General features: G+C 38.0%; 1 protein-coding gene across 9 annotated transcripts in view; it reads right to left on the bottom strand.

The window, feature by feature from the left end:
* The window catches only part of PPP2R2C (protein phosphatase 2 regulatory subunit Bgamma), a 193,481-nt gene that overhangs the window by 114,991 nt on the left and 54,993 nt on the right, over window positions 1-23,497 (bottom strand). For 2 of the 9 annotated variants that reach the window (XM_027686501.1, XM_027686498.1), the window contains exon 1: window positions 21,547-22,084. The exons of 4 other annotated variants lie outside the window; for them this stretch is intronic. Coding sequence is in view for 3 of the 5 variants with exons in the window: in XM_027686498.1 (XP_027542299.1) it covers window positions 21,547-21,616 (70 nt within the window). In the remaining 2 variants the exon portion in view is untranslated. Of the gene's footprint in view, window positions 1-2,988; window positions 3,081-21,546; window positions 22,086-22,754; window positions 22,940-23,497 lie in introns of those variants that run through there. 3 more of the 9 variants (XM_027686499.1, XM_027686495.1, XM_027686503.1) reach the window with 3 other exon arrangements.

The following is a 23,497-nucleotide window of genomic DNA, read 5'->3' as shown; positions in this document are numbered from 1 at the left end:
TGCTATATTCAGTAGACTACTAAATAAGTATAAAACCAAGCATTTTTCATATATGCTGTTTTACAGCTACTGATTGATAATGGTATCCTGGTCACAAACTGCTGGACTAAAACTGCCAACCCAAAGATTAATGGAGGGTAAAAACTTAGTGCTTCATGAAACCCAGAGAGACAGGTGACAAATTCCTTTCTACAATCCCAATAATTCTAAACAGGGACATGTTAGAAGCCTATGATATCTACCTGGTAAATCTGTGAAATCAGTTGCACAGCCTGAGAGCTGAGCAATGAGTTTTCATTTCCAGTGGCTTTAGTGCTTTAGTCTCCCTTTTACTTCCAGATGCCAGTGGCATAAAGTTTCGATTAGAAGGAATTTCCTTCTGCTGCATCTCAGCACTTTATTTTTAGAAGTCCATTGCTGACACATGAAACATTTCTAAGTGCATCAAATAAATGCTTCCTTTTGAACAATCTAACATGACACAGTTCCTTCCAGATCATCACACGCAGACTGATGTACCCTGCCCTAGCTCCAAACCTGTGAGGGATCACCTACATATGAACACAGATCTCCATTGTCTTCACAGACAGAAAGATGAAAAGGAAACAACGTTTCAGCATGGGGGTTTCCCAACTGTGACCATGCTAAGTCCACATATTATTAAATGTGAGCCTAAGGTGTTTCTTATTCCTTGTCTGCAACCTCTGCTCCGACACCTGACCCGAAATTCTGACTATATTCCTTAAACTCTGTTATTCAGCAGTTGGTGAAAAAAACATCAGTTTTTAAACTGAGTCTGAAGCCCTAAACCAACTTACTGCAATTCAGGAAAGGTATTTATATACCCTCTCCGAAGATTGGTTTAACTCTCTTCTACTCCCAGTCCCTGGACATAACCAGTGAGGCTACACAATCAAAAGACAAGTTGATAAAATGGAAACTCTTAAGACAGGGATCTATAACTATGAATTTAATGGCAAAGCCTTTTCTCATGTGACCAGTCATAGTGTAAGAGACTTATACAAGCTAGGACTCCAGGATGGAGGTTGTGAGGATTATCCTGCTCTGGGATGCTCTGGGTCATACTCTGGTTTACAAGTATGTTCCTTTAGATCACCATTATTCAATGTAAATATGCAGAAAAATCAGACTCAGTATTAATTAGTATTCACAGAAAGCAGACACAGAGAGAGAACGATGAATGTGTTACGAATAAAATACAGTGAGAAGAAAATGGTTTCTGTGGCCATTCTTCTGTGTTTGCACTGACAATGATTTAACTGTCTTTTTGTACTCGAATTTAAAACAAAGTGCACCATAAAAAAGGTTTAATTGTGACAAGGTATATTATTATCTTCAAAGGTTTACACGGCACAGAAGGAGGTGTGAGCTGAAATTCTGGAGTCAGTTCACACAGGTGTGTGGGAGAACAACTCTGCACCTCTCTGCAGCTTTGTCAATGCCAGTAAGAGGTTAGCAATCTGCACTGCATTCAAAAGAGCTGAAACCAAATCAAATCCACATGATTTATTGGCAACCTCCAAATGTTAAGTGAGGTGATATAATAACAAATATGCCCGATCTTATACTTTCTAATGACATGTATTGTCATGACAAGGATCCTCAAACCGTTCTCCACTTAAAATGACCTTATGGATCAGTCACAAATGACTTCCCAACAGGACTTTGTCACTAATTTTAATTGTAAACCAAACCTTGTATCCCTTGCTACCCTACAAAATAATGATAAAAAAAAAAAAGGCAGGAACTGTTTTTGCTATATATATGGAATGAACACTATTCTGATTCATATCCTTTAAAGTAAGAAATCCCTTCAGGAAGTCTACATTAGTTAGGAAAATTCTATGATCTTGGGGAAACGGACAGGAATAATCCTAAATCTATACAATTATTTAATTTACTATGTTCTCTTGTTATCATAACTGTTTACAAACAGCCATAGAAACACAGTTGAACAGACTTACAGGCCCCCACTACAAATAACAATCAGGGCATTGCAAATCCTTCACACAGCACTTGAAGCTACAAAGTAATTCACCATGACCTAACAGCCTTCCTAAGCCTTTGTTTCCATTTTCTCAATTGTATTTCTATATTTAAGAGATGTAAATTTGGCTGGAAACAGAATACTCCTTACTGTATTTGAAGTATGTAGTACTTAAATAGCTCCAGAAATTTATATGAGAATTAATTTGCAAACTTGGAAGGAGTCATTTTTGTTCTGAAAACTTGCATCCGTCATCAATCCCTCTCACATATCATATATTTCTGGTTTGGATGACAACTATCTATTGTAACTGCAATACATACTCATTATTTTCATATAGTGTAGAATGTTGCACGTCTAACTTCAGATAGGCAGATTTCATTAACTGTAAAATAATCTAAAAAGGAACATTAGTTTACCAGCTTAATTGGTGTTAATATCTAAATTACACAGTAATTACAAAAAGAGAAAATGTTGAGATATGGCTTTGCAACAGAAACCTAATAGCTCATTTAGATACTAAAAACCAACATACACTTTCTTATCAATTTTTGGTGCATTTCAAAGCATGCCTCCTGGTCTAGTGCTTTACAGCTCCTCTTGCACACATGGCTGCCACCAGTAAGTACTTTTCTCTACCACATTTACAACCAGGCTGCATTCAGGTTTTCACATGCCACTTTGTAGACGTGTACATAAAGGACTGACAAAGTTTCTGAAACAAAACAATGCAAAAAGAAAAAATGCAAAGGTGCCATCCAACCACAAAGAAATACCAAAATGTGACAGCAGCCAAGCAGAATAATGCAACCTCAACGAATCCAGCCCACACCGCTTTATGCTACGTAAACTGATTATCCGTTAAAGACTGGTGGCTCACTCAAGACAAGGGGTCAGCCTCCATCCAACAGCCTGTCTGCCCTGCAGGAACCACTGCCTAGCAGAAGTCACTGCACGGACAGACTCTTCCACCCACTCACCTCCAGAAGTGACCTCTTCAGAACTGGGTTGAGGAACATTGGCAGGACAATGTGGGGAAGCTTGCATTGCTGCCGCCCTGGCTATACCTGTCCTGTGGAGAAATAGAGGACTTAATTTCCAGGGCTGTCAGTCAGCACCTTCCACATTACAAGTGAAGGAAAAAGAAATGAATTTGACAATGCCTGCTCTGAGGCAGTACATTTTGGGGGTGTGGTGAAGAACCCCCACTTCCTACTGAAGTACTTAGAGGACTTTCGTATCTTCTGTGAGCTCCATTGGTTTGCCTGGCCAGCAAGCTGGATTCTTTGGTTCATGAGCTGATGATGCTCTTGCGAGTTACCTATGTAGCAAGCTGAGACATGGCCAGAGAATCAACATAACTAGACAGCCTAAACAAAGTAATTAAGGAAATCATGTTTAAAATAATCTCTCAACTCTGACACGGACAAGTAACCATTGACTAGCTCTCCCTTCTACCTCCCTTTCAAAATGGCAATTTTCTTCTCTTCACACATTTCCTTTACAGAAACCATTACTAGATTAATTACGTAACAGAGAAATAGGTATTTTGCTTCTCCTGTCCAACCAATTCCATAGAGGCATTTTATTTTACTTCCACGTTAATTTAAATAGGATTATCACAAGAATCCATTCCAACAAAGACCTTTTCCCTTAAAAAAAGGAAAAAAGTAAACTTTCCACTCTTCCCATGGTTTCCAGCTAGGACAACGGTTTTCAGCCCCCAGATTTTATTGTGACACATATAAGTGATTTGTATATTCCAAAGTGCAGTCCATTAGAGAGAGAAAGAGACAAAAATAACTCTTGTCTGAAACGCATGAATAAACCATTCTTCTGAGCATGGTGACGAATGTAATATTTTACAATTTCAAAAACAATTCTCTAAAGCCCTACTAAAACAAGTGTTTGTTCCAACAGTGATCTCTGTGTATCTTTCAGGAGTACCATGATGATTTTTGTTGGAGGAAATGTCAAGTTTAGACACCGAGGACTGAAGCTAATGACTAACTATTTCATTCTGGTATGAGTGTGCACTGAATACTGATGTTCACAGGCAGGAACAATTTCCAATAATTAATTGGAAACATATCGGCCTTCCTTGCATTTGCTTAACTTTGGTCAACAGCAATGTTAACCATGCAAGTGAATCAATAGACAAGGCAAAGCCTATATGTGTGAAGTTTATACAGAATTCAGAACTGCTGAAAAGTATGGAAAGCAAGCTAAGAAAATTATGATTATAATAATATGGCAGAGTAACTCTATTAAAGAAAAACACCCCAAACAAAAACCCCTGCACTAATTACTGAAGCTGGAGAGTTAATGTAGGGGTAAATAGCATTGCTAACTTCTTATTTGGGCAAAACAGATTTATTAACATCTTTCTTAACAAAGATGCCAGACATTTTTATTTTCTAATTTGTCTAATTTTTTCTTCAAAAAGTTCCAACATATTAATCCCTTCAAAGCAACAAAATAGTCTGTGTCTCTGAATATCTACCACCTTGGAGCATGATTATGGTTGATTATAAAGAGACTTTGGCCAAGATATTTGGATGAGGAATTTCCAAGAGAAATAATAAAAATTGGTCACATATATAATACCATACTTAATAAATCCAGAATTTAAATATGAAATAAGATACAGCAGGTTGGCTCAAATAAATAGGACAAACAGTGATTCTTTCCCAGGCACTACAGATCAATGTTCTGTTCACCTTCTAAGGCAGTGATTATTCTAAGCGTTAACAGAAGTTTTAGTAAATCTGCTCCTTTTCTTCATGTGACAAATACTATGATATCAGAAAGAACCAAAATTAAAAGAACCTGACAACCTTGGGTTTTCCATATTGCCTAAAGCCCTTCCAGAATCACGAAAAAGCTGCCCCCAAGACCATCACACATTGATAATCTAGATATTACAGTAACAATACAGAGATATCACTGAGACTTTTCTTCTCCAGAGATGAGAATTCAAATACTTCAAAATATTTGGGGATATATTTGAATAATCACTGAAAGGACTAGGACTTTTAATGTGTTTATCCTCGCTCAAATCCAAACTGGTAAAAGCTAAAACTGGTGAGAGAGGGGACCCTGTAATTGAAAGCAAGAGCTGAAATGGTCACAGTGTGGATTTCTGTTTGTTTGCTTTAGTACAAAAACATCAAATGACAAGGTTTTTCAGGGTAACATACATTTATTTAAAAAACAAGCCTAAAGTGTTCAAAAACAAGCACCTTATGCATTAAATACTTCAAAAAGCTTTTCCTTTGCTTACATCCTCCCGTTTTGCTCCCCATAAATTATTGTTCTTAAACCTCCCCTATAGTCTACATTGACCTATACATCTCAAGCACTTCAAGAGGCACTTTAATCATATGGGATATTTCTAAAATGTAGGATCACTTTCCCTGTCTGGGAGAGTAATTCACGGAACAAAAACAAGAAAACAGCTTTGCCTCAGGAGGAAGATACATGTTCCAGAGATTAGTCCAATTCAAACAGAAATCTATTCCATGAGAGAAAGCACATGCTATTTTTAGGATGAATTCACATCCTGCCACAATATCCAAGCTAGAATATCCCCTCTTCCTCCTTATTTAAAAATTGTGTAGAATCTATTGTGTACATAAGAACTCTACTCAGTTCTCAGAAACACCAGAAATTTTCCTGTGAGTCCTATGGAAATCATTGTTTTTTTCTACAGTTCATTTTCCATTTGAGAAATGAGGAAATCCCACCTTTTAGTCTCCCTAACTGGAAAAATAAATGGTGTACACTGCATGAGCCTTTAGATGAATGAATCCATGCATGTGTGGCTACAGTAGTGAATTCCCCAGTGACACCATTCAGGTGGTGCTTCAACATACCCTTTCCCATTTCCTGCAGGTGTGAGATGACTGTAGTCCCACCTGGGTCTCTCCAACCAACATAGAGCTGGTGAAATAAAATAAGACTGACAATTTTTACCTACAGCTGAAACATGTCAGACATCACTGTTAGGGAGCCCATACTTGCATTCCAGCATCCAGAAATGATGATGCTAGTACCTGAACTTTAATGGACAGACTCCACAGAAAAAGGAATAATGGCAGTTTCAATATACTACATGCTTTGCTAAGAACCTATGAGGTTTTTTTTAATGCAAGCTAAAAAGGATATTGATTTCTTTCAAGTCCACTGCACACTAAATACAATTTCCACTGTTGCGATTCAAGGTATCAGATAAAAATGCCATGTTTCTCACTAAGAAAAGAATCAGCAAGTCTTTCTTGAAGCAAAAATGTCTAAGGCTCCTTCGCATATTTTCAAACAATCTTGGCAGCTAGAGGTAGCCAAAAACATACACTGATTCATGAAAAAAACATACAGAAAACTCACTTTGGTACCAGACAAGCTTAGAGTATTTTCACTGTGCACTGTGGACTGGAAGACATTGCCAATCTAAAACATCCATAGTGATACAGCTAACAGTACAAACTCAGTGTTTCACCTCCAAGTTACAGACTAAGGAAAGACAAGAAATGATTGTAAGCTATCTAGATAGACCCTGAGTAACTTCAAAAACAAGTGCAAAATTCTGCACTTGGAGCAGAATAATTCCACACATTTGGCTGAAAAGCAACCAGCTGGAAAGGACCTGGGGTCAGTCTGGATGCTAGTGGCCAAATATGAGCCAACAGTGGCTTCACATCAGCAAACCACATGTAGGAAGAAAGTGGCCAGAAGAAAGAGGGAAATCACTCTCTGCTCAACACGGATGAAGCTACACTTGGAACATTTTGTCACAAGAGTTCAATACATTTCCACAAGTGAACAAACCAGATTATGATAAAGTTAACCACTATTTTTAAGACTAACTAATAAAGTGACTAATTCTGCACTTGGCATACAATTTTTCTTCCAAAAAATGCAACCATGCTAATTCTTCAGCCACAGGCCACTCCTTGATAGTGAGTTAATCTTTCAGGTAATGCCTCTATCAAAGAACTCTGGGATGCTCTTAACAAGAATCACCAACTACACGAAGACTCTTCATCAGCTTCAGTATTTCCCTAAATGTTCTGCACATAGCTCAAAAAACCCACTGTGTCATTACAATACTACCACAATATTAACTTTTGCAATCTGTGAAGGCATCATTAAGGAGGACAATATGAACCTAACAAATAAGCACAAACCCAAAAAGATGTGAACGGGCAGATGAAGTGGAAGAATTACTGTTTTCTTATGACATACATTTTCTAAGGTTCTGGTAGAGATAACCCTGAAAAGTATCTGTAACAAAGAAAAACTATTTAAAGGCTAAAACTATGTCACGGACATTCATAGAATCATAGAATCATAGAATCATAGAATAGGTAGGGTTGGAAGAGACCTCCAAGATCATCAAGTCCAACCCCTGATCCAACTCCAATTACTATATCATGGCACTAAGGGCCACGTCCAATCTCTTTTTAAAAACCTCCAGGGATGGTGAATCCACCACCTCTCTGGGTAGGCCGTTCCAATGTCATGAAATATCCTGCAATTTTTTTCAAGGAGATTTAATTATACCTTTCATGCTACTCATGCATTAAAAGATCTTCTGGTTAGCATTAATTTGAATTCTATTGCAACATAAATTAATACAACTTAAACATACTTATCAGCCCTTTAAATAACAAACTGATGTGTCCAGGCAGCATATTCTTGAAAAGAAGAAAAAGACATGCAATTAAAACCTGAACTGCAATTACTTTGCATTTCAGAAAGTTAAAAAGTAGCCTGAAGCAAATTACCTCAAAGAGAAAATCTGGAGAGCAGTTTTGCTTCAAGCAAAGACTTAACAGTATTTAAAAGAAAACAATGTGCAGCATAAGTAAGTCATACAGCAGGCAAAAGGGTCAAAGAAAAATAAATGGGTTGTACTCATGTTAGTATAAATCTGAATGCATTAAGCTGCTAAGGAAACCTGCAAAAACAGTATTAAGGTCACAGTATTCAGCATAATTTTAGCCCTAATTTTAACCCTAAATTTAACAAATCATACTATGCATAAGAATTTCCAAGGAGATTTCCTAACTCATTATGCAAAGGAACAAAATGATAACTCTAAATAGTTATAGTAGCTACAGAAAATCTGTTCTTTTGTCTAAAGAATAGCATATGGCTTGCTGATGAACAGGATTGCAGTAAACCCTAAGAAAACTAACTAAAAAATCCATATACTTTTATCTCCAAGGTATTTTTGAGTGAAACCACAGGAAGTACTTATATTTCCTGACACTATATAGAGAACTCTAAGCTTTGTAGATTCTAAGAATTTCTGAATACACTGAGACTCCCAGAAAGGTTTTTGGTAAGCAGTTACTTTGCCTATTCCTGCACTGAGTCCGATAAACTCTTCAAAAAAAACGCTCCTCCTGTATCAGGGGTTATAAACTACATCTCCACACTGTATACAATGCAGTACTGAAGACAAAAGTAACTAAGCCTTCTGTACAAAGTAGTTAGAACAAACAGATGTAGAGAGTAGATATATTAATAGATGTATATATGAAGAACAAATGTAGAGGTGAAGCACTGAAACAGGCTGCCCCATCCTTGGAAGTGTTCAAGGCCAGGTTGGAGGGGGCTTTAAGCAATGTGGTCTAGTGGAAGGTGACTTTAAGATCCCTTCCAACCCAATCCATTCTACGGTTCTATGAGATTAAAATCAAGACTTTCAAAGCACACACAAAGTCTGTGGTTTGTATATACATACATGTATTTTAATGGAATTATAATATGTACATAGACTACAGCCATGCAAAGCCATGCCCGCTGACCCAAACCCACTCAAGCCAGTGAGAGGTTCTCAATAGACTCCACTGGATACTAAATCACAGTTACATACATAAAGGCTGTAACAACCTGTCAGGTTTGTAAAGATGACACTGTTGCTCTTTGATGGAAACAAGGAACTCAGTGTCCTAACAAAAAGAAGTAGCGCGTTTCAGATTTTTATAACCCGCCAAAAAAAAAAAAAACACAACATATACAACTTCCATTATTTAGTCACTTCCAGTTTTATGGTAAACTTAAAAAGGAAATACTACTAGCTTTTCCATTATGATCACATGGTAAAATCCTGAGGCAATTCTTCAAACAAGTCTGTTGGTACTCACCTGTTTAACTGGGACCTCACCCAGGAAACCTGCCAGGCCTCCCCCCAAAGCCAGAAATTCCTTTTCAGTAGAATGGTGCAGAAATAAGGACTCTTCAAATTTTAAAAACCCTTCCCTGCACCTTAGAGTCATCTACAGATTAATCAATCAATTAATCAAGTCCAAGATGATTTTGAGTCATATCTGTGTCCTTTAATGACAGTAAAAGAATGGTACCGAGTGGCAAATCCAGGTCTTGTTCTCACAAGATTCAATGGTTATGAGGAGAGAGAGCAGAAAGACTTTGGTCAAATGAGTTATGGTTTTGGCTGGACTTCCTTTTTTTTTTTCCCCAATAAAGATTTCTGGAGCTTGAAGAGTAGTAAATACTGCAGATAAGAGCCAAGTATCACTACAGTGTCGTCAAGCAGCAAATGGAAAGAGAACAATTGTAATCAAGGAACAAAGTTCTGTCTCTTTGTTTCTTTCCCCAGAAGTGCTTGGATCTACACATTCCTAATGTCTCCAAAGTCTGAGCAGGGAGTATTACTTCCAGAGAGAGAAAAGTTGAGAATTTAAAACTTTGGGGTCCTGCTTGGGCAGAGATGGAACAGTTGCCATCTGGCAGGAATTAAAGCTGGTATGGAAATTTCACAAAAGGAATTAAAAGATGGCCTGGGAAGTAGCCAAAAAGAGATCAAAAGAACTTTAGCAGCATAAAGACACATACCAGAAGCACATGAAAAGGAACTTCAAGGCAAACCATTCGGTTTAAGAAAGTATCTGTTGCCTGGGTAGAAGGTTGTGTGAACCAGGGGGAAAATGTGAATTATTCTTGTCACATATTTAGTCCAAAAATATCTATGCTATCTTGTATAACTTCCAGTCTTGACCACATGTCAGCCATCTAAGAGAACAGATGTATTTTAGATTCAGCCCAAATTTTGAATTCCAACAACTGATCAATATATACTTCTTCCTGTTCTTCAAGTGTGGCACGTTATTGGATCTGAGGTTCAGACTGGGGGAAAAGTCAATCTGATAGCTATCTGTGAGTTAAAACATCTTAAACACAGATAAACTATAATTCATCACATTTATTGGGGTAAATATATAATGCGGGCATGAGTAATCAGCTATTTTACAAAAATAACATCAAAAGAGGACAGTTTTTAAAGCAGTTACCTTCTAAATCAGAAACGGACCATCCATGGATATGACCTGGGTAGTCCCAGAGTTGAAAAGAGGAACTCGGGGGATTTTGAGTTGGATAAATATTAAAGGAACTGTTGGGTTACTGCTTTTATGATGAACAGGTGTTTTACCTCATCTCTATTTCTGCCCATGTGCAACTATTGAACTCTGGTAATAAACTCTGTTCAAACTTCCATCAACAGAAGCAGTTTTTGAAAAATAAAATGAAAACAAAGGAAAATCTTACTGTGCTCCAGCAGAAGGTTTCTCAGTGGGCCACAGAATAAGGAACACAAAAAACAATTACTCTTTACATAAACTCATGAGAACCAGCACCTACAAGCTAAAGCGCAAGATTTAAACAAATTCCTTGTCCAGAATGAGCAAATTGGTGAACTTACTATTTTTAGGTGAAAAAACTGTGCTCAAGTTTGCTAGAATTGTGCAGCAGCTCTTCTACTGTCAGGTTCCACCCATGATGGCAGTTCCTAGTTAAAATGTTTAGGTATCTCTTGTTGTCACATGTAGTCAAATCTCATCTAGCTACCTTTTATACATTCAGGATGCAAGTATCAGCAGTATTTGCAACTAATATATCTTGCCTTGCAAACTCCTACAGGGTTTCACTTGTACAATAAAACCTCAGATTCTGGAGTCACGATTTCTGGACTGCAGTGCAAAACTGCAAAAGGCAAAGAACAGGAGCACCTCCATTGTTCAGGTTTGAAAGCGGACTCTGGTGAGTTCCTTTATTCCTTTCCTTAATCTCAACTATTTGGATTCTATTGTTGTGATAGAGTATATCTGTGCTTTTATGCAAAAACAAATTTCTGAATTGAGATTTCTAGATCAAGGGTGACTTAGCAAGAAGGACATTGAGAGCTTAAAAGTATTTGCAACATTTCAGGAAAGGAAACTGCCAAACTGAATTTTTTTTTAAAGAAAACTGTGTAAATTCAACTGCTAAAAACAATATTACTGAATTCAGTCATTAAAATGTTAAATTTAGGAATAGCTTCCTGTACTAACCTCAATATAACTAAATCCATCAAGTCTCATCTGTAATAACCAGGGTGGTGTTTGCTCTGTGGAGTCCAAATTGCTAATTCCTCCCATTTACAACACCTTTCTGGCTTTCAGAAACAAAAATCATTTTCTGTCTAAATATACTTACACTCAACAATCAGAAATGAATCCTTCTGCAAACAACTCTCCACACTGGCAATCGTCTTAGTCAGTAATTATTTATAGCGCAGAAGCATCAAAGCCTTCTGCTTTCAGATTTAACATTACTACTATCACTACCATTTCCCAGGTACATCCAGGATAGCTGTCAAACATTTTTCCAATAATACTTCTAGCTTGTATTTCCTCCTTTTCCCCTTTATGCGCAGTAGGGCATAAATATTGCAAAAGCCTTATAACAAGGTGGTTTTGAAGGAGCATTACAGTAAAGCTTCACTACTCTAAGTCTTTAACCACAGTGACTGAACAGTTTAGAGAGAGCAGTGGTGGGACACTGATGACAGATGGAAACTTTGCACCTGCAGAAGACAGCACTGCCCACAGCAACCTGTGCTCTCAGGAGCAGGCAGGTGTGATGCTTCCCTCCCTGCTAGCAAGGGACAAACTTAATAAATACCAGGCCAAGTTTGCTGACATTTTCTGAAGAAGCTTAGGTTGGTGGGCTAACCAGTGCCTCTTTCACTGTTCTGATACTTCCTCTGAGACAAGACAGGCTCCAACAGCGGCAGAGAAAGAAAGACGGGCAACCAAGGCTACAGCTTCCTCTGGAGAACAGACTATTTGCTGACAATAATCACATCCATATCAGTTTCAAAATAAACTCCAAATTTTAAATACCATGAAATTAATTTTAAGGTATAAAAAAGTAAAAGAAACATTGTCAGAGTTACAACCTAACCAAAAAACTGGGAAAGATCAATGCAACAAACAGCTGTTTGTTTGTACTCTGTACAAATCACATTCAGCAGTTATTTCTGCAGGACAGTTCAAAGTTAAGGCACCTAAAACCCGTCACTTGGACGTAGTATAAATTCCTGCAGCTAGTAAATGTTAAGTTTTAATATAATTGGCTGATTTGCAATATCATTACTGCTAACAGATGCAACTTACTTGTTTTACATCTAGCACCCTTCATAACATTTACATAGTAACATAAAAGGCCTCTACTCTATATGACTCATTTTTCTGAAATGCATATGGAAGCACAGAAATGTCTAAGCTAGCACTTAAGGAAAATAAAATCCATGTCCAAGCAATGAGTTTTTCAGAAAGCTGCAGCTCATTGCCACCTCAGAGGAAAATCAGAAATGCGAAGACACTGATTATCACACCATGGCATAAGGAAGTCACAGCCAAGTCTCTCTCCCCTGACCAGCAAACACTGACAAACATAGAACAAAAGAGTCTGTGAATCATTTGGGACTTGAAAGACATACAGTGCAAGCTCTTACCGTCCCATTTCCCAATGCTGAAACTTCTCCATAGCCATTTTAATACTTTTAGACTCACATTTCAAGCACAGCAACTGGAAGGAATACAGACACACCAGAAAAAAATGTAGCACCAGTCATCCACAAGACTTGTGTAGGTGGAAGATATACAAGAACACAAGTGCCCACAACACGCACAAAATCATATTCACATTCCACTTGATCAGTAACCACCATCCATATGACCATTACTTGACTCTTAGCATCAGGCATTCCAGGAATTTCTGTACTGATTCACATCTAACTATTTCAAAGAGACTGTGTATGTGAATTCTGCTTTGAGCTTCACTGCTGATTAAAGAGAATACACTTGACCTAAACCTTCCATTCAAAAGGAGACTACAGAATACACATCTGACTTCATGTTGCACTGGTTATTCCCATATCACAGATATGCATGCAGAAACAAAAGGTATCAAATCAAACAGGGTGTCAAATTAACACGTAGAATGACAAAAGTCTCATGTGCTACCTTAGCAGCCAATTGTGCCCTGCACTTACCAGTCCACTGTGTCTATTTGTTTAATTTTTCTAATTAATTATTATTACTTAATTTATTAAATCAATTTTTCTTTTTATCATAACACAAGGTAGAAATAAAGATGTTCTATCAGAAATTATTTATGAAATAATGACAGACAGATCCTGATTTAGAGCTGTACATTTGAAAATGCTGAAAAGATTTATTGAAGACCTTCTGCCAGGTTCTATCATAAATTGAAACCTGTCAAATAATAGAATATGAGGTTATGTTGAATGGATAAAAGTTTAGAAATAAATTATTGAAAATTTGTGACCAGCTCATTGCTTGAAAACTATTTCTAGTTTCTCTTTGAAATGCTCATTTAACATCTTCGATTAAGGAGAAATAATATGGAGCTATTAAAAACTGAGAGAAGGAAATAACCAAAATTTTAATTTTAATTCAACTCTGATGATCTTTATTTCTACAAGAAACTGGCCCAGCAGGTAGAGCATGCTATGGCTGTATTTAATGCAAACAGTACTATCACAGGCAGCATTAACCTCAGAATTTACACAAAAGGTGTTATTTTTTACAGTCATCGACTACTTGCAACACCTGAGTCACACAAACAACAAAAGCACTACAAAACAGGAAGAAGCAAGAGGACAATAATGAAGTTCTAATCAGACTTGAGTTGAACTGGAACTAGAGGGTAATAAACCAACTCTCAGTCTTTTACTTTCTTCTGTACTCTGTTTCTAAGTAAAACATACAAATGCCATTATAACACAGATGTTTGCATCCTTTTCTTCTTTTTTTCAAACAGATGGACCACCGAACATAAAAGAAAAAAACATTGCTATATTTAACAATACAGATCCCAAATCCCTGTCATATTAATAATTCACAAAAGTCACCGAACTGCATGACATGTGCTGAGAGATTTTATTAGGAATTGAGTCTCTTAATGCACATTTTTATTACTTGTCTTTGCACTGGCAAAATACAGTCTGTTGTCATTTGCATTGAAGCAATAACAAAAACAGGTACAAGAGCTTTTCAGCAAGGAAACATTCCTGAGAAAAGGAACTCTCATCATATATAAGGCTGCTTTGCTAGGTGGGGGTTTTGTTCTTGATAAAGAACTGGAGAACTTTCACCAGGAACTAGTAATATAGACCACATTCATAACTAAGGGCAAGCTCAGCATTAATCTAAGAACTACAGAAATAGTTCATCAAGAAAATGCCTCAACATGGCTACAAGTTAATTTAAAACCCTTTCTTCTTTAAAAAATAAAAATCCCCATAACAAATTCATCTAATTTCCTGAGATTATTACCTACTCTACCATCCTTTCCCCGGCCAAAGCAATTACACTGAGATTAGCCAGCAAATACCTTGTCTTCTCTTAGCACACACTCCTCAACACAAAGCCTTACTATGGTGGATGAAACAAATTGTGGAAAGAAAGTCTCAAAGACACCAAAACCAGTAATGACGCAGTAACACAACGTGAGCAGTAACAATTGATTACCTTTTTATGGCTATAATAAAAGATAGTTAGCTCTTCTACTATAAAATATTCAGTGTTATTGTATTGTTTCACATTTTAAACTGATGCAAGAACCACATCTATTATTCGCTAAACTCACCATTTAAATATATGATATATTGCTGAAATGTCTGAGGTCTATGTAGAAAACAAAATACACTGCAAAGTATGGTTTTCTTTTCATAATGATGCATATACTACATAAAGTGTTGCAATGGCACTGACTCTACCTGCACAGTGTTGTTCAGTTCTTCAATACTTTCGAATTGTCACTTTCAAGTACAAAAAAATCTGGCACAGATGTCAAGCTTGCACAGATAACATTTTATGCCTGCATTTTATCTTACACGTACATCACAGTGTTGACCTCCTGAGCTTCCATTTTTAAGGTTTATATGTAGGTAAATCTATTACATATAGCAGTTTTATAGCTAAATATATTATAATCACTTGTATGTATAATGTTTCTAGTCTGCTGGCACCTGAGAAAAGCTACAGATTGGTACAAGCAGCTTCTTTCACAGCTCTGCATTCTCACTGTCATGGAAGGAGCTTGGCTTGTTTGTCATGTAGCTAATATTCTAGACTGTTCTTGTCTTTTGTTAATACATCTTATTCACTTCTACAGGACCTCTCACACTACACAGCAACCAAACACATTTTTATTTAATTAGTGAGTGCAAGATCATCTGTTGATCATATATGCATGCAAAGAGAGCCAAGGTTGCCATCAGTCCCTAAGGGCAATCCACCAAGACCAGTGGGCCAGCATTAGAGATTTACTTGGTAACATTTTACAGGGTACATGCGACATTGGTGAATAACTGTCATGTGGAGAACATGACATTACATGAAGATCCAGGCCAAGTTAACTGCATGCCTTTGAAGCATGTCCTGCAGCTCAGAGCAGGTTGAAGTGCTCTCAAGAGATCTAACAACCACTCCTTAAACTAACCTCATCCTTGAAGAGGCAAGTCTTTTGAAGAGGCAGTAGCAAGTTAACAGTAACACGTTCCTGCTCTCTGGGAATGCTGGGAACAGCAAACTAAGAAACTAAAGCCCCAGTCTAGGATCAACTGTTCTAATCCCACTCCTGATTTATTATTTCCTCATAAAGTAGAATTGGCAAGTAAAATAGAGACAATGATATTATGAGTGTCTAACAGATGTAGTATGAAAATTATGTCAGTGGAGTACTTTGAACGTGTCGCTGGTACTGCATCATGACAAGTGTTTCTGATAGTGTAATTCACTTTGGCTAAATCTATTCTGCTTTTTCTGGGCTTGTCAGAATAAATTGCTGCCCCATGTTGCCCATACAGATGTTGCCTTAAATGTCATTGCCTTAAAATGTCTGTGCTATGCAGATACAAGCTTTGAGTAGTAGTGTTCGAATTTCCTGCATGCTGAACCTCACATCCAGCTGCAGGTTTGAGTGAGTGAGCAAAGGGATTGGGCTTCAGTGCAAGCCAGTGTGACAGCAATGCTCCAGCCCTGCCTCCTCCCAACTAAGCTGCACAAGTACAGATTACAGTCAGCAACACCACTTGGATGAAATAAACCTTATTAATCCAAATCTTCAAGCCTACCCACAACATTCATATGAATATCACTGTGAATAAAAGAACCAAATCCATGCACAAAAAGACACAACTACATCCTGTGTTTAACAAGGGGCAAAGTTATGCTTTAACAAGGTTTACCCCTATTCATTCTCTACTCGAGGAAAAAAAAATGCAAGTGACTAGATTAAGAATAAGCAATAATTTCTAGGGTCATTCTAAAACTGCTTCTAAATGAATTCTGTAAAAAGATAAAAATCATCAATATTCACAACATAAATCCTGAATTGCTGAAGGTTAAGAGAGGAAGAGTTACCTCTTGCACTTTTCTTAATAAGTAGAAATCAGTGAACTAGACTGACTGATGGTGAGCCTGAGCTAGTAGACTGGTATCTGTTCACTATATTCATCCAATACTCTCAGATATTAAACTCTATTCAAATTATATTTGAGATGCTTATGAAAGAAAAGCTCATAAATAAATTTCTTTCTGGCAGATGAAAATAGATTTCCCTTAACTTTGAATACTGAAGAAGAGAGATATTAACTTCTTTAGTTAAGGTGGAAAAAAGGCCCCAAAAATTTGTTTTTATTATCTGCAGAGGATTTTCCTTTAAAATCATTATGAAAAAAAATTTTTTTTTCCTCTATAATAAACATTTCACATGGTTATGATTCAGTATGTTTTACACTACATTGATAATTCTCATTATTCTTCAAATATCATATTTGAGGAGGTTAATTCACCATTTACATGATTAACTTTTTCATAGGAGTTAAGCCATATGGAACCAACGGGCTCAATTCAGCCATACAAATGACTGGATAGTGCAGGTCAGCTTCTGCCCCACTGCACCAGTGCAATTCCACTGGCTTCACTTGTATAGGCCTAGACCAAGAGAGGAACCTGTGTCTCTCTAGAAACTGGAAGTATAAGCAACTTTTTATTCCTTCCCAAAACAGGGATCTTGCAGAAAATGGCAGGGATCAATTCATATGCTAGATGTGCCTGCATGCAACCTGCGACACGCCTTGGCCACCAGAGAAGCATTTCTCCAACCAAATTTGGGATCATGGGGGTGAACCACATCCTTTAACACAGTTTGGCAAGAATAGTGAATTTTGTTCATTATTTCTCTGTTAATCATTAAATCAGTAAAATACAGAGTAACTGAATTAACATGGCAGTTGAGCAAAAGAGTGGCACCATTGATTCCTACAGCTTTTTGCCCCTGGTAGGAATATAGGAATTGTACCACACAATTCACTGTTCTGAGTTAGATCTGATTCTTGGCTGATCCCAAGGCCCAGAGACAGTAAAGCACATCAGCAGTCCTGTGAGTTTTACCATTAATCTTAAGCACAGGTAACATCAAGGGAACTCTAGGGCTGAAGGACATTCTCTGCCCTCTAAAGCACACAAGCCTCCTTTATCCCCCTTCCCCCAACTCACTGTCCACAATTTTCTTGCCCTCTCCCCTAACAGACTCTGTCTGTAAGTGAGGAAGGATCATGTTTCTCCCATCCAGCCCATCTTCTTTTCCCGTGCCTCTCCTCTCTCCTCAATGCTCCTACAGTTGCTGTGGAAATAACACATTGTACTGACCCAACACCTCCTGGGCAGCTGGTTCCCACAGCTGTAGTGGTGCAAAAGGCAATTAAGATAAAACACAGCTCAGCAATGAATCACAAGCCTGAACAGATCTCAGAGGTCATCTAGTCCATTCTTCTGCCCCACGGGAGGCTCAGCTATCCCCATGTCATTTCTTACAGACATCTATGTCACCTGCTTTTAAAAACTTCAGAGATAAAAATTACACAAGCTCCCCAGGCAATATATCCCAGCATTTCACCACCTTTACAAAGAAGTTCAATCTTTCCTCACAGGTCACATTTTCTAGGCCTCAGATCTTTATCCTCTCTTTCTTTACAAGTCTCATCAGGTCTTTTCTGTTTTCCCCCCACAAACAACTCCAATTAAAGCAGTTTGCTTCAAAGACCACTTTTGAAAGTGATCACTGAAAAACTTTCTGTATATTGCTGCTGGAATTTCCATTGTGCAACTGTAACATAATTTTAAGACTTTAAATGACAAAATTATTCAAGTCCTGCATGTTTTAATTCCATTTGGTTTATTGCAGTTGTGCATATGAAACAGGAGAAACAGGTCCAGGTAGTCACTGTTCTCATATGTGTGTCTATAATGCCTATTACCAGAAACAGTATAACATCAACGGTGTAACATCAAATAAAAAAACTGCTGAGATTTAAAAACCAATTCCATTTTCCGTAGTCAAGGTAAAGCCACATTTCATACAGACAACCCCAATGTTACAAAATAATGACCTATCAAAGAGATGAAATTTGACTTTGCTCAAGCAAGCAGTTTTGTTAGAACGCAGCCCCCTAGCAAGAGCAGAGCAAATCAGACTTGGCTCACAGTTTTCCTATACCCTGAATTCATGTGTCATCTAATTATTTAGGCTTTTTTAAATCACTGAAGAGGAAGAGGAAGAGAAGTAAAGTAAGACTATAGTTAACGTGCATCTTCTTGATTATTACTGGCTTTACTTTCCTCAGGGAATAGTTAGAGGAAGAATGTACATGTAAAGGCTAGAAATACCTTCTTTGTAAAAGAATTTAGTCTGCTGCGTGGAGCACCAAGGACAGAGGATACCACTTACCAAGATTTTAATACTCTGAAAACAAGATAAAACTGCAGTTATTCACAAACAACAATGAATTGGTAACTTCTCTAATATACTGAACATAATATAAAGTATTACTTAGTTTTAAATGGTGGATTACAAAAGCTAAAGACCCCAAAAGAAAGACTTAGATTTGACCCCAAAGAAGTATAACAAAGTAATACATCACTGCCTTTTTATATGTATTTTGCTACATGCAGCACTTAAGATGCCATGGGACCAAACACAAGGACTGTGGAAGGACTACAGGCCTTTACAGATGAGAAGTGTTTAAGATTGCTTCATCTTTAAGCCAAATCTTTAAACAAAAAAATACCCAAAACCCCACAACAGAACAAGCAAAGCACATTTTAAGTATCAGTTCAACTCAGGTATTCATTATGCATTTTGAACAAAGTATATCAATGAGAAATTAAATTTGTGATGTTCCTCTTTGAGTTGAAGGTGTCCCTGGAAAAATTTCACAGATAAATCCATTCCCTCATGATTTCCAAGAGCTTTTAAAATGTATAGCAATTTCAGATATAACAGATGTGAAGAATTTTATTACACCTGACCAAGTGAGCATTCCCAACAAGCACTAACTAGGCAGAGCTGAAGAACTGGCACTTTGCTACTGCAGGTTCCAAAAACAGATGCCAACATATTTCATGATGACTTCTGATCACAGGAAAAATATAATACAGGCCAATGTGGATATTTAAGGTATATTTTGACCCATTTCAGACAAGCCACTCCATGTGCTATCCCAGAAGAATATCTAGACCTTCTGATTCAAATATCAAGAGAAGATAAAACATGAGAAAAAACTAACACTTGCATCAGCAGTGTCACAAACAATACTAAAGATCTCCATCTAATTTTTAGAACACCCATAACATATAAAATAGGAGAATACAGATTTGCAAAATCCACAAGGAACTATTTTCCTCAGATTACAAAACCGAGACACTTGAAAATTCAATTTTCAACATAGCTGCACGTGCACATTAAATATACATCTGAATTTCACCATGTAGCAGGTACACTGCAGTCATTATATTGTGCATTTTGCAGAATCTAAGGCATAAATTTACAAATTTAAGACAAAGTTTCCTCAAATGTTATTACAGGTGACTACATCTCAAAACATAAATCATCATTCTGACAAAAAGTACTAACCAAAACTTCAAAATGAATTTAAAAATTACTGAAACATGAACCAGAGTGCAAAGAATGTCCTTGAGGCAAGATTGGCAAGCAATTACACCAGTCACTGGTAACAATATATGGTATTTTTAATTTTTCTTCTAAAAATCTGCCTTGTGTTCCCAGTATGGCAAAATCATCCTGCTGTTTTCTACATTCTAAATCATCCTGATGTTTTCTACATTCTAAAAAAACTGAAATCATCAATAATCAAGAGAGCATCAGCTGATCACATTTTAGGATGCAGCATGGGAGTATTAAGTGACTGGGCATTGATCAAATGACGACAGAATCTGGAGACTGAGTCTCAAGTAGTATTGGTTGACCCTGATGTTAAGTATGTTCATATTATATAAGCCTACACTGAAGTACTGTTTCTGCTGCTGAAAAGTGCTATTAAAACTGCACATACAAATATATTTGCAAAGTCAAACATCTACAAGCACATTTCTCTTGTTCAATCAATCTTAAAATGGCCTACTCTTAAACCAACTTTCTGGCAAGAAAATACAGACCAGTACCTCACCCGACCATTTCACTATTCTCAAGGTAAATTCTCTCAGCATTTAATGTGTGTCACCTGCAGGAAAATTCCTTTTTATGTAATAACCTACCAGCCATTGAATGGTTTAAAATGAAGGTGCCTTTTCTCATGTACCTTGCACATACACAGGGGATGGAAAGAAGGTAGAAGTATTTCAAAAGATGATGCTTACACATCCCTTCTAAATGTATACAGTTCTCTAGGGAACAATCAACTCAGCAATGTCTGTAATGCTCAGGCTATAATTACCAAAATGAGATGCATAACCCTTATTACACCAGCAAACAGTTAACTTTACAGATTATTTCTCTTACTTTGGTGCTCTCAAATCTTTCATCTTTTTTTTAAAGTAACCAACTGCTTCCAATCTTGCACACTGCAGCTACTGTGAATTCAATGCCAGGTGCTGCACACCTCACAAGCAGAAACTCAGCACAATGCAAGACCTTCTCCAGCCCACGTAGTTTCACATACTGTTGTAGCATGACAGAATGCCTTCGGGGTTTAGCAAATTCAAACACATTCTGTTGCTACATCCCACAGAAAAACGCCTTGAAATTCCCCCTGTTTAAAAGAGAAAAAAAAGGAAGAGCCTACATCTCCAAACATGACAGTGCATTCCCGGCACAGAATACGCAGTGCAAGAAGAGAATAATGACAGTATTCATGTTACCTTCAGTCACATAGTTGTGGTCTCGCAGAAAGCTGTGGTTAATTTTCCGTGTGTCCGTGTCCTCGCCCATTTACAGCAGGATTACTCAGCATGCCTATCCGCAGTGGACTGATAGCATCAGCAGAGGTCGTCACAAGAGCACCATCCATGCTGCCACTGCCTAGCAGAGGCGGGGAACACACCGGGCCACTGAGCACAGCATAATGAGAGCTACTGAGGCAGCACAGATTGGGGGGGTGAATAACGATCAGGGGAAAAAAAAGGGGGGGGGGGAAAGGAAAAAGAAGTAGCGGGAAAAAGCCGGAGGGAGAAGGGAAAGACGACTCCGAGAAATTACGACTGCAGAAAGCCAGTAGAGAGCTTGCGTGAAGGCAGCACAGGCACTTCTCCCACAGTTAAAGAATGACCCAGTGGTTCAGCCAGGCAAGTACTCCTTAAACAAGCGCCCCCGCAGCGTCTCCTCCCGGCGCCTGCCGCCGGGCTGGCGGTGCCGCTGGCAGGTGGCGATGCGCGGACTGCAGCAGGACCCGCCCGGAGCGGGCTCGGGCCGCGCCGCTGTCACACGCCGGTGCTGCATCAGCGCTGGCCCCTCCCCGCCCGCGGCCCGCCCGCGCCGCATCTGCATGGAGCGGAGTGAAAAATGGGACTGCAGGTAATCATCTCGGCTCCGCTGCCGGGAACGCGGGCGAGGAAAAACACCGAGGGAGGGAGGGATGGGGGGGGATGAGGGAGAAGAAACTTCAAGGCGCCTAAACGGGTTTGCATCGACACGTACCGCACACTAACATGCGGCCACGGTTTTGTGCTAGTCGTGCTGTCATCTGCAGCAAAAGCAACAGTCGTTCAATGTCAGCCTGGATAAGTGCTACTGAAATTGCCAAATATCTGCCTATGCAAAAGGATTTGTTAGAGGCAAGGGAACCATTCAGAAAAAGTAAGATAAAATAACTGTTATTCATCTTTTTTTACCCCCAGTTTTGTAAATAAATGACAAATTACAAAGTATTAAAAAATGAGAGGCAGAAAACAACCTCTGTATCTTCCCTGTACAGGAAAGAAAAGCTGGACAAAGGGAATGTTTGCAGGTCATGAGGTTTTCTTAAACCTGCTACTCTCTTTCACTGCACTATCCTATCATCTTGAAAAAGCAAAGTTGAAATATGTGTACTCAGAAGTACGAACATAAGTAGAAGAGGAAAATTACTCACCTGTATTATAAAATAAAGCTTGCTCTTTAGTCCAGATGTTTAATGGCTTATATTACAGCAAAATTCTCTCCTTTAGCTTTCAGTATCTGTTCAAGAAACCACAAACCACCACTACAGCATGCTAAGGGAGTCCACAATCACAAAACCAATTTAGGGGAGAGAAGGGCAGTCCTGTGCTCTAGGTCCTGGAATTGCACACAAAAAATACAATCTAGTTGTCAGCATTACTACAGTATTTTGTGTAACTCTGAACGAATCTTGAAATTTTTTACTGTTTCGGTTTTATTTCTTTTTAAAGAAGCTAAGACATACAGTTCTTGAAGGAAAATTCAACTACCCTGCTACTACTATAAACAGGCACGTGACATTGGAAAAAGCAGAGAACTATGTAAAAACCTATCCAAGGATAAATGTCTAATTTCAGGATGAAGTAAGGCTGGGAGGGAAAGAAGAGTGACTTTCTTCTTTTTCTCATGAATAAATAAAACAGAACCATCTCCAACCTTACAAGTAAATATTATAAAATCTTCACATTTGAATGGGTGGAAAAGTAAAGAAGTTATTCAATACTTGCACCTCTATAAAATGCATTTTATTTATATGCGGGTTTTGTGGGTGACAATACTAAAAATTATATTTCTGCATTGAGAGTATCAGTCAATACTGTGGCAGTACCAGCACTCTCCAGTGTCTGCCCTATCCTCTTCAGAAATGAGGAAGGAGGCCTTGCAAACACTGGTATT

The sequence above is a fragment of the Neopelma chrysocephalum genome, unplaced genomic scaffold (genome assembly GCF_003984885.1).
Source record: "Neopelma chrysocephalum unplaced genomic scaffold, ASM398488v2 Primary Assembly neopelma1_71, whole genome shotgun sequence".
NCBI classification, from domain to species: Eukaryota; Metazoa; Chordata; class Aves; order Passeriformes; family Pipridae; genus Neopelma; species Neopelma chrysocephalum.
Note: the sequence above shows the minus strand (reverse complement) of the source record. Positions and strands in the feature narration are given on the sequence as shown.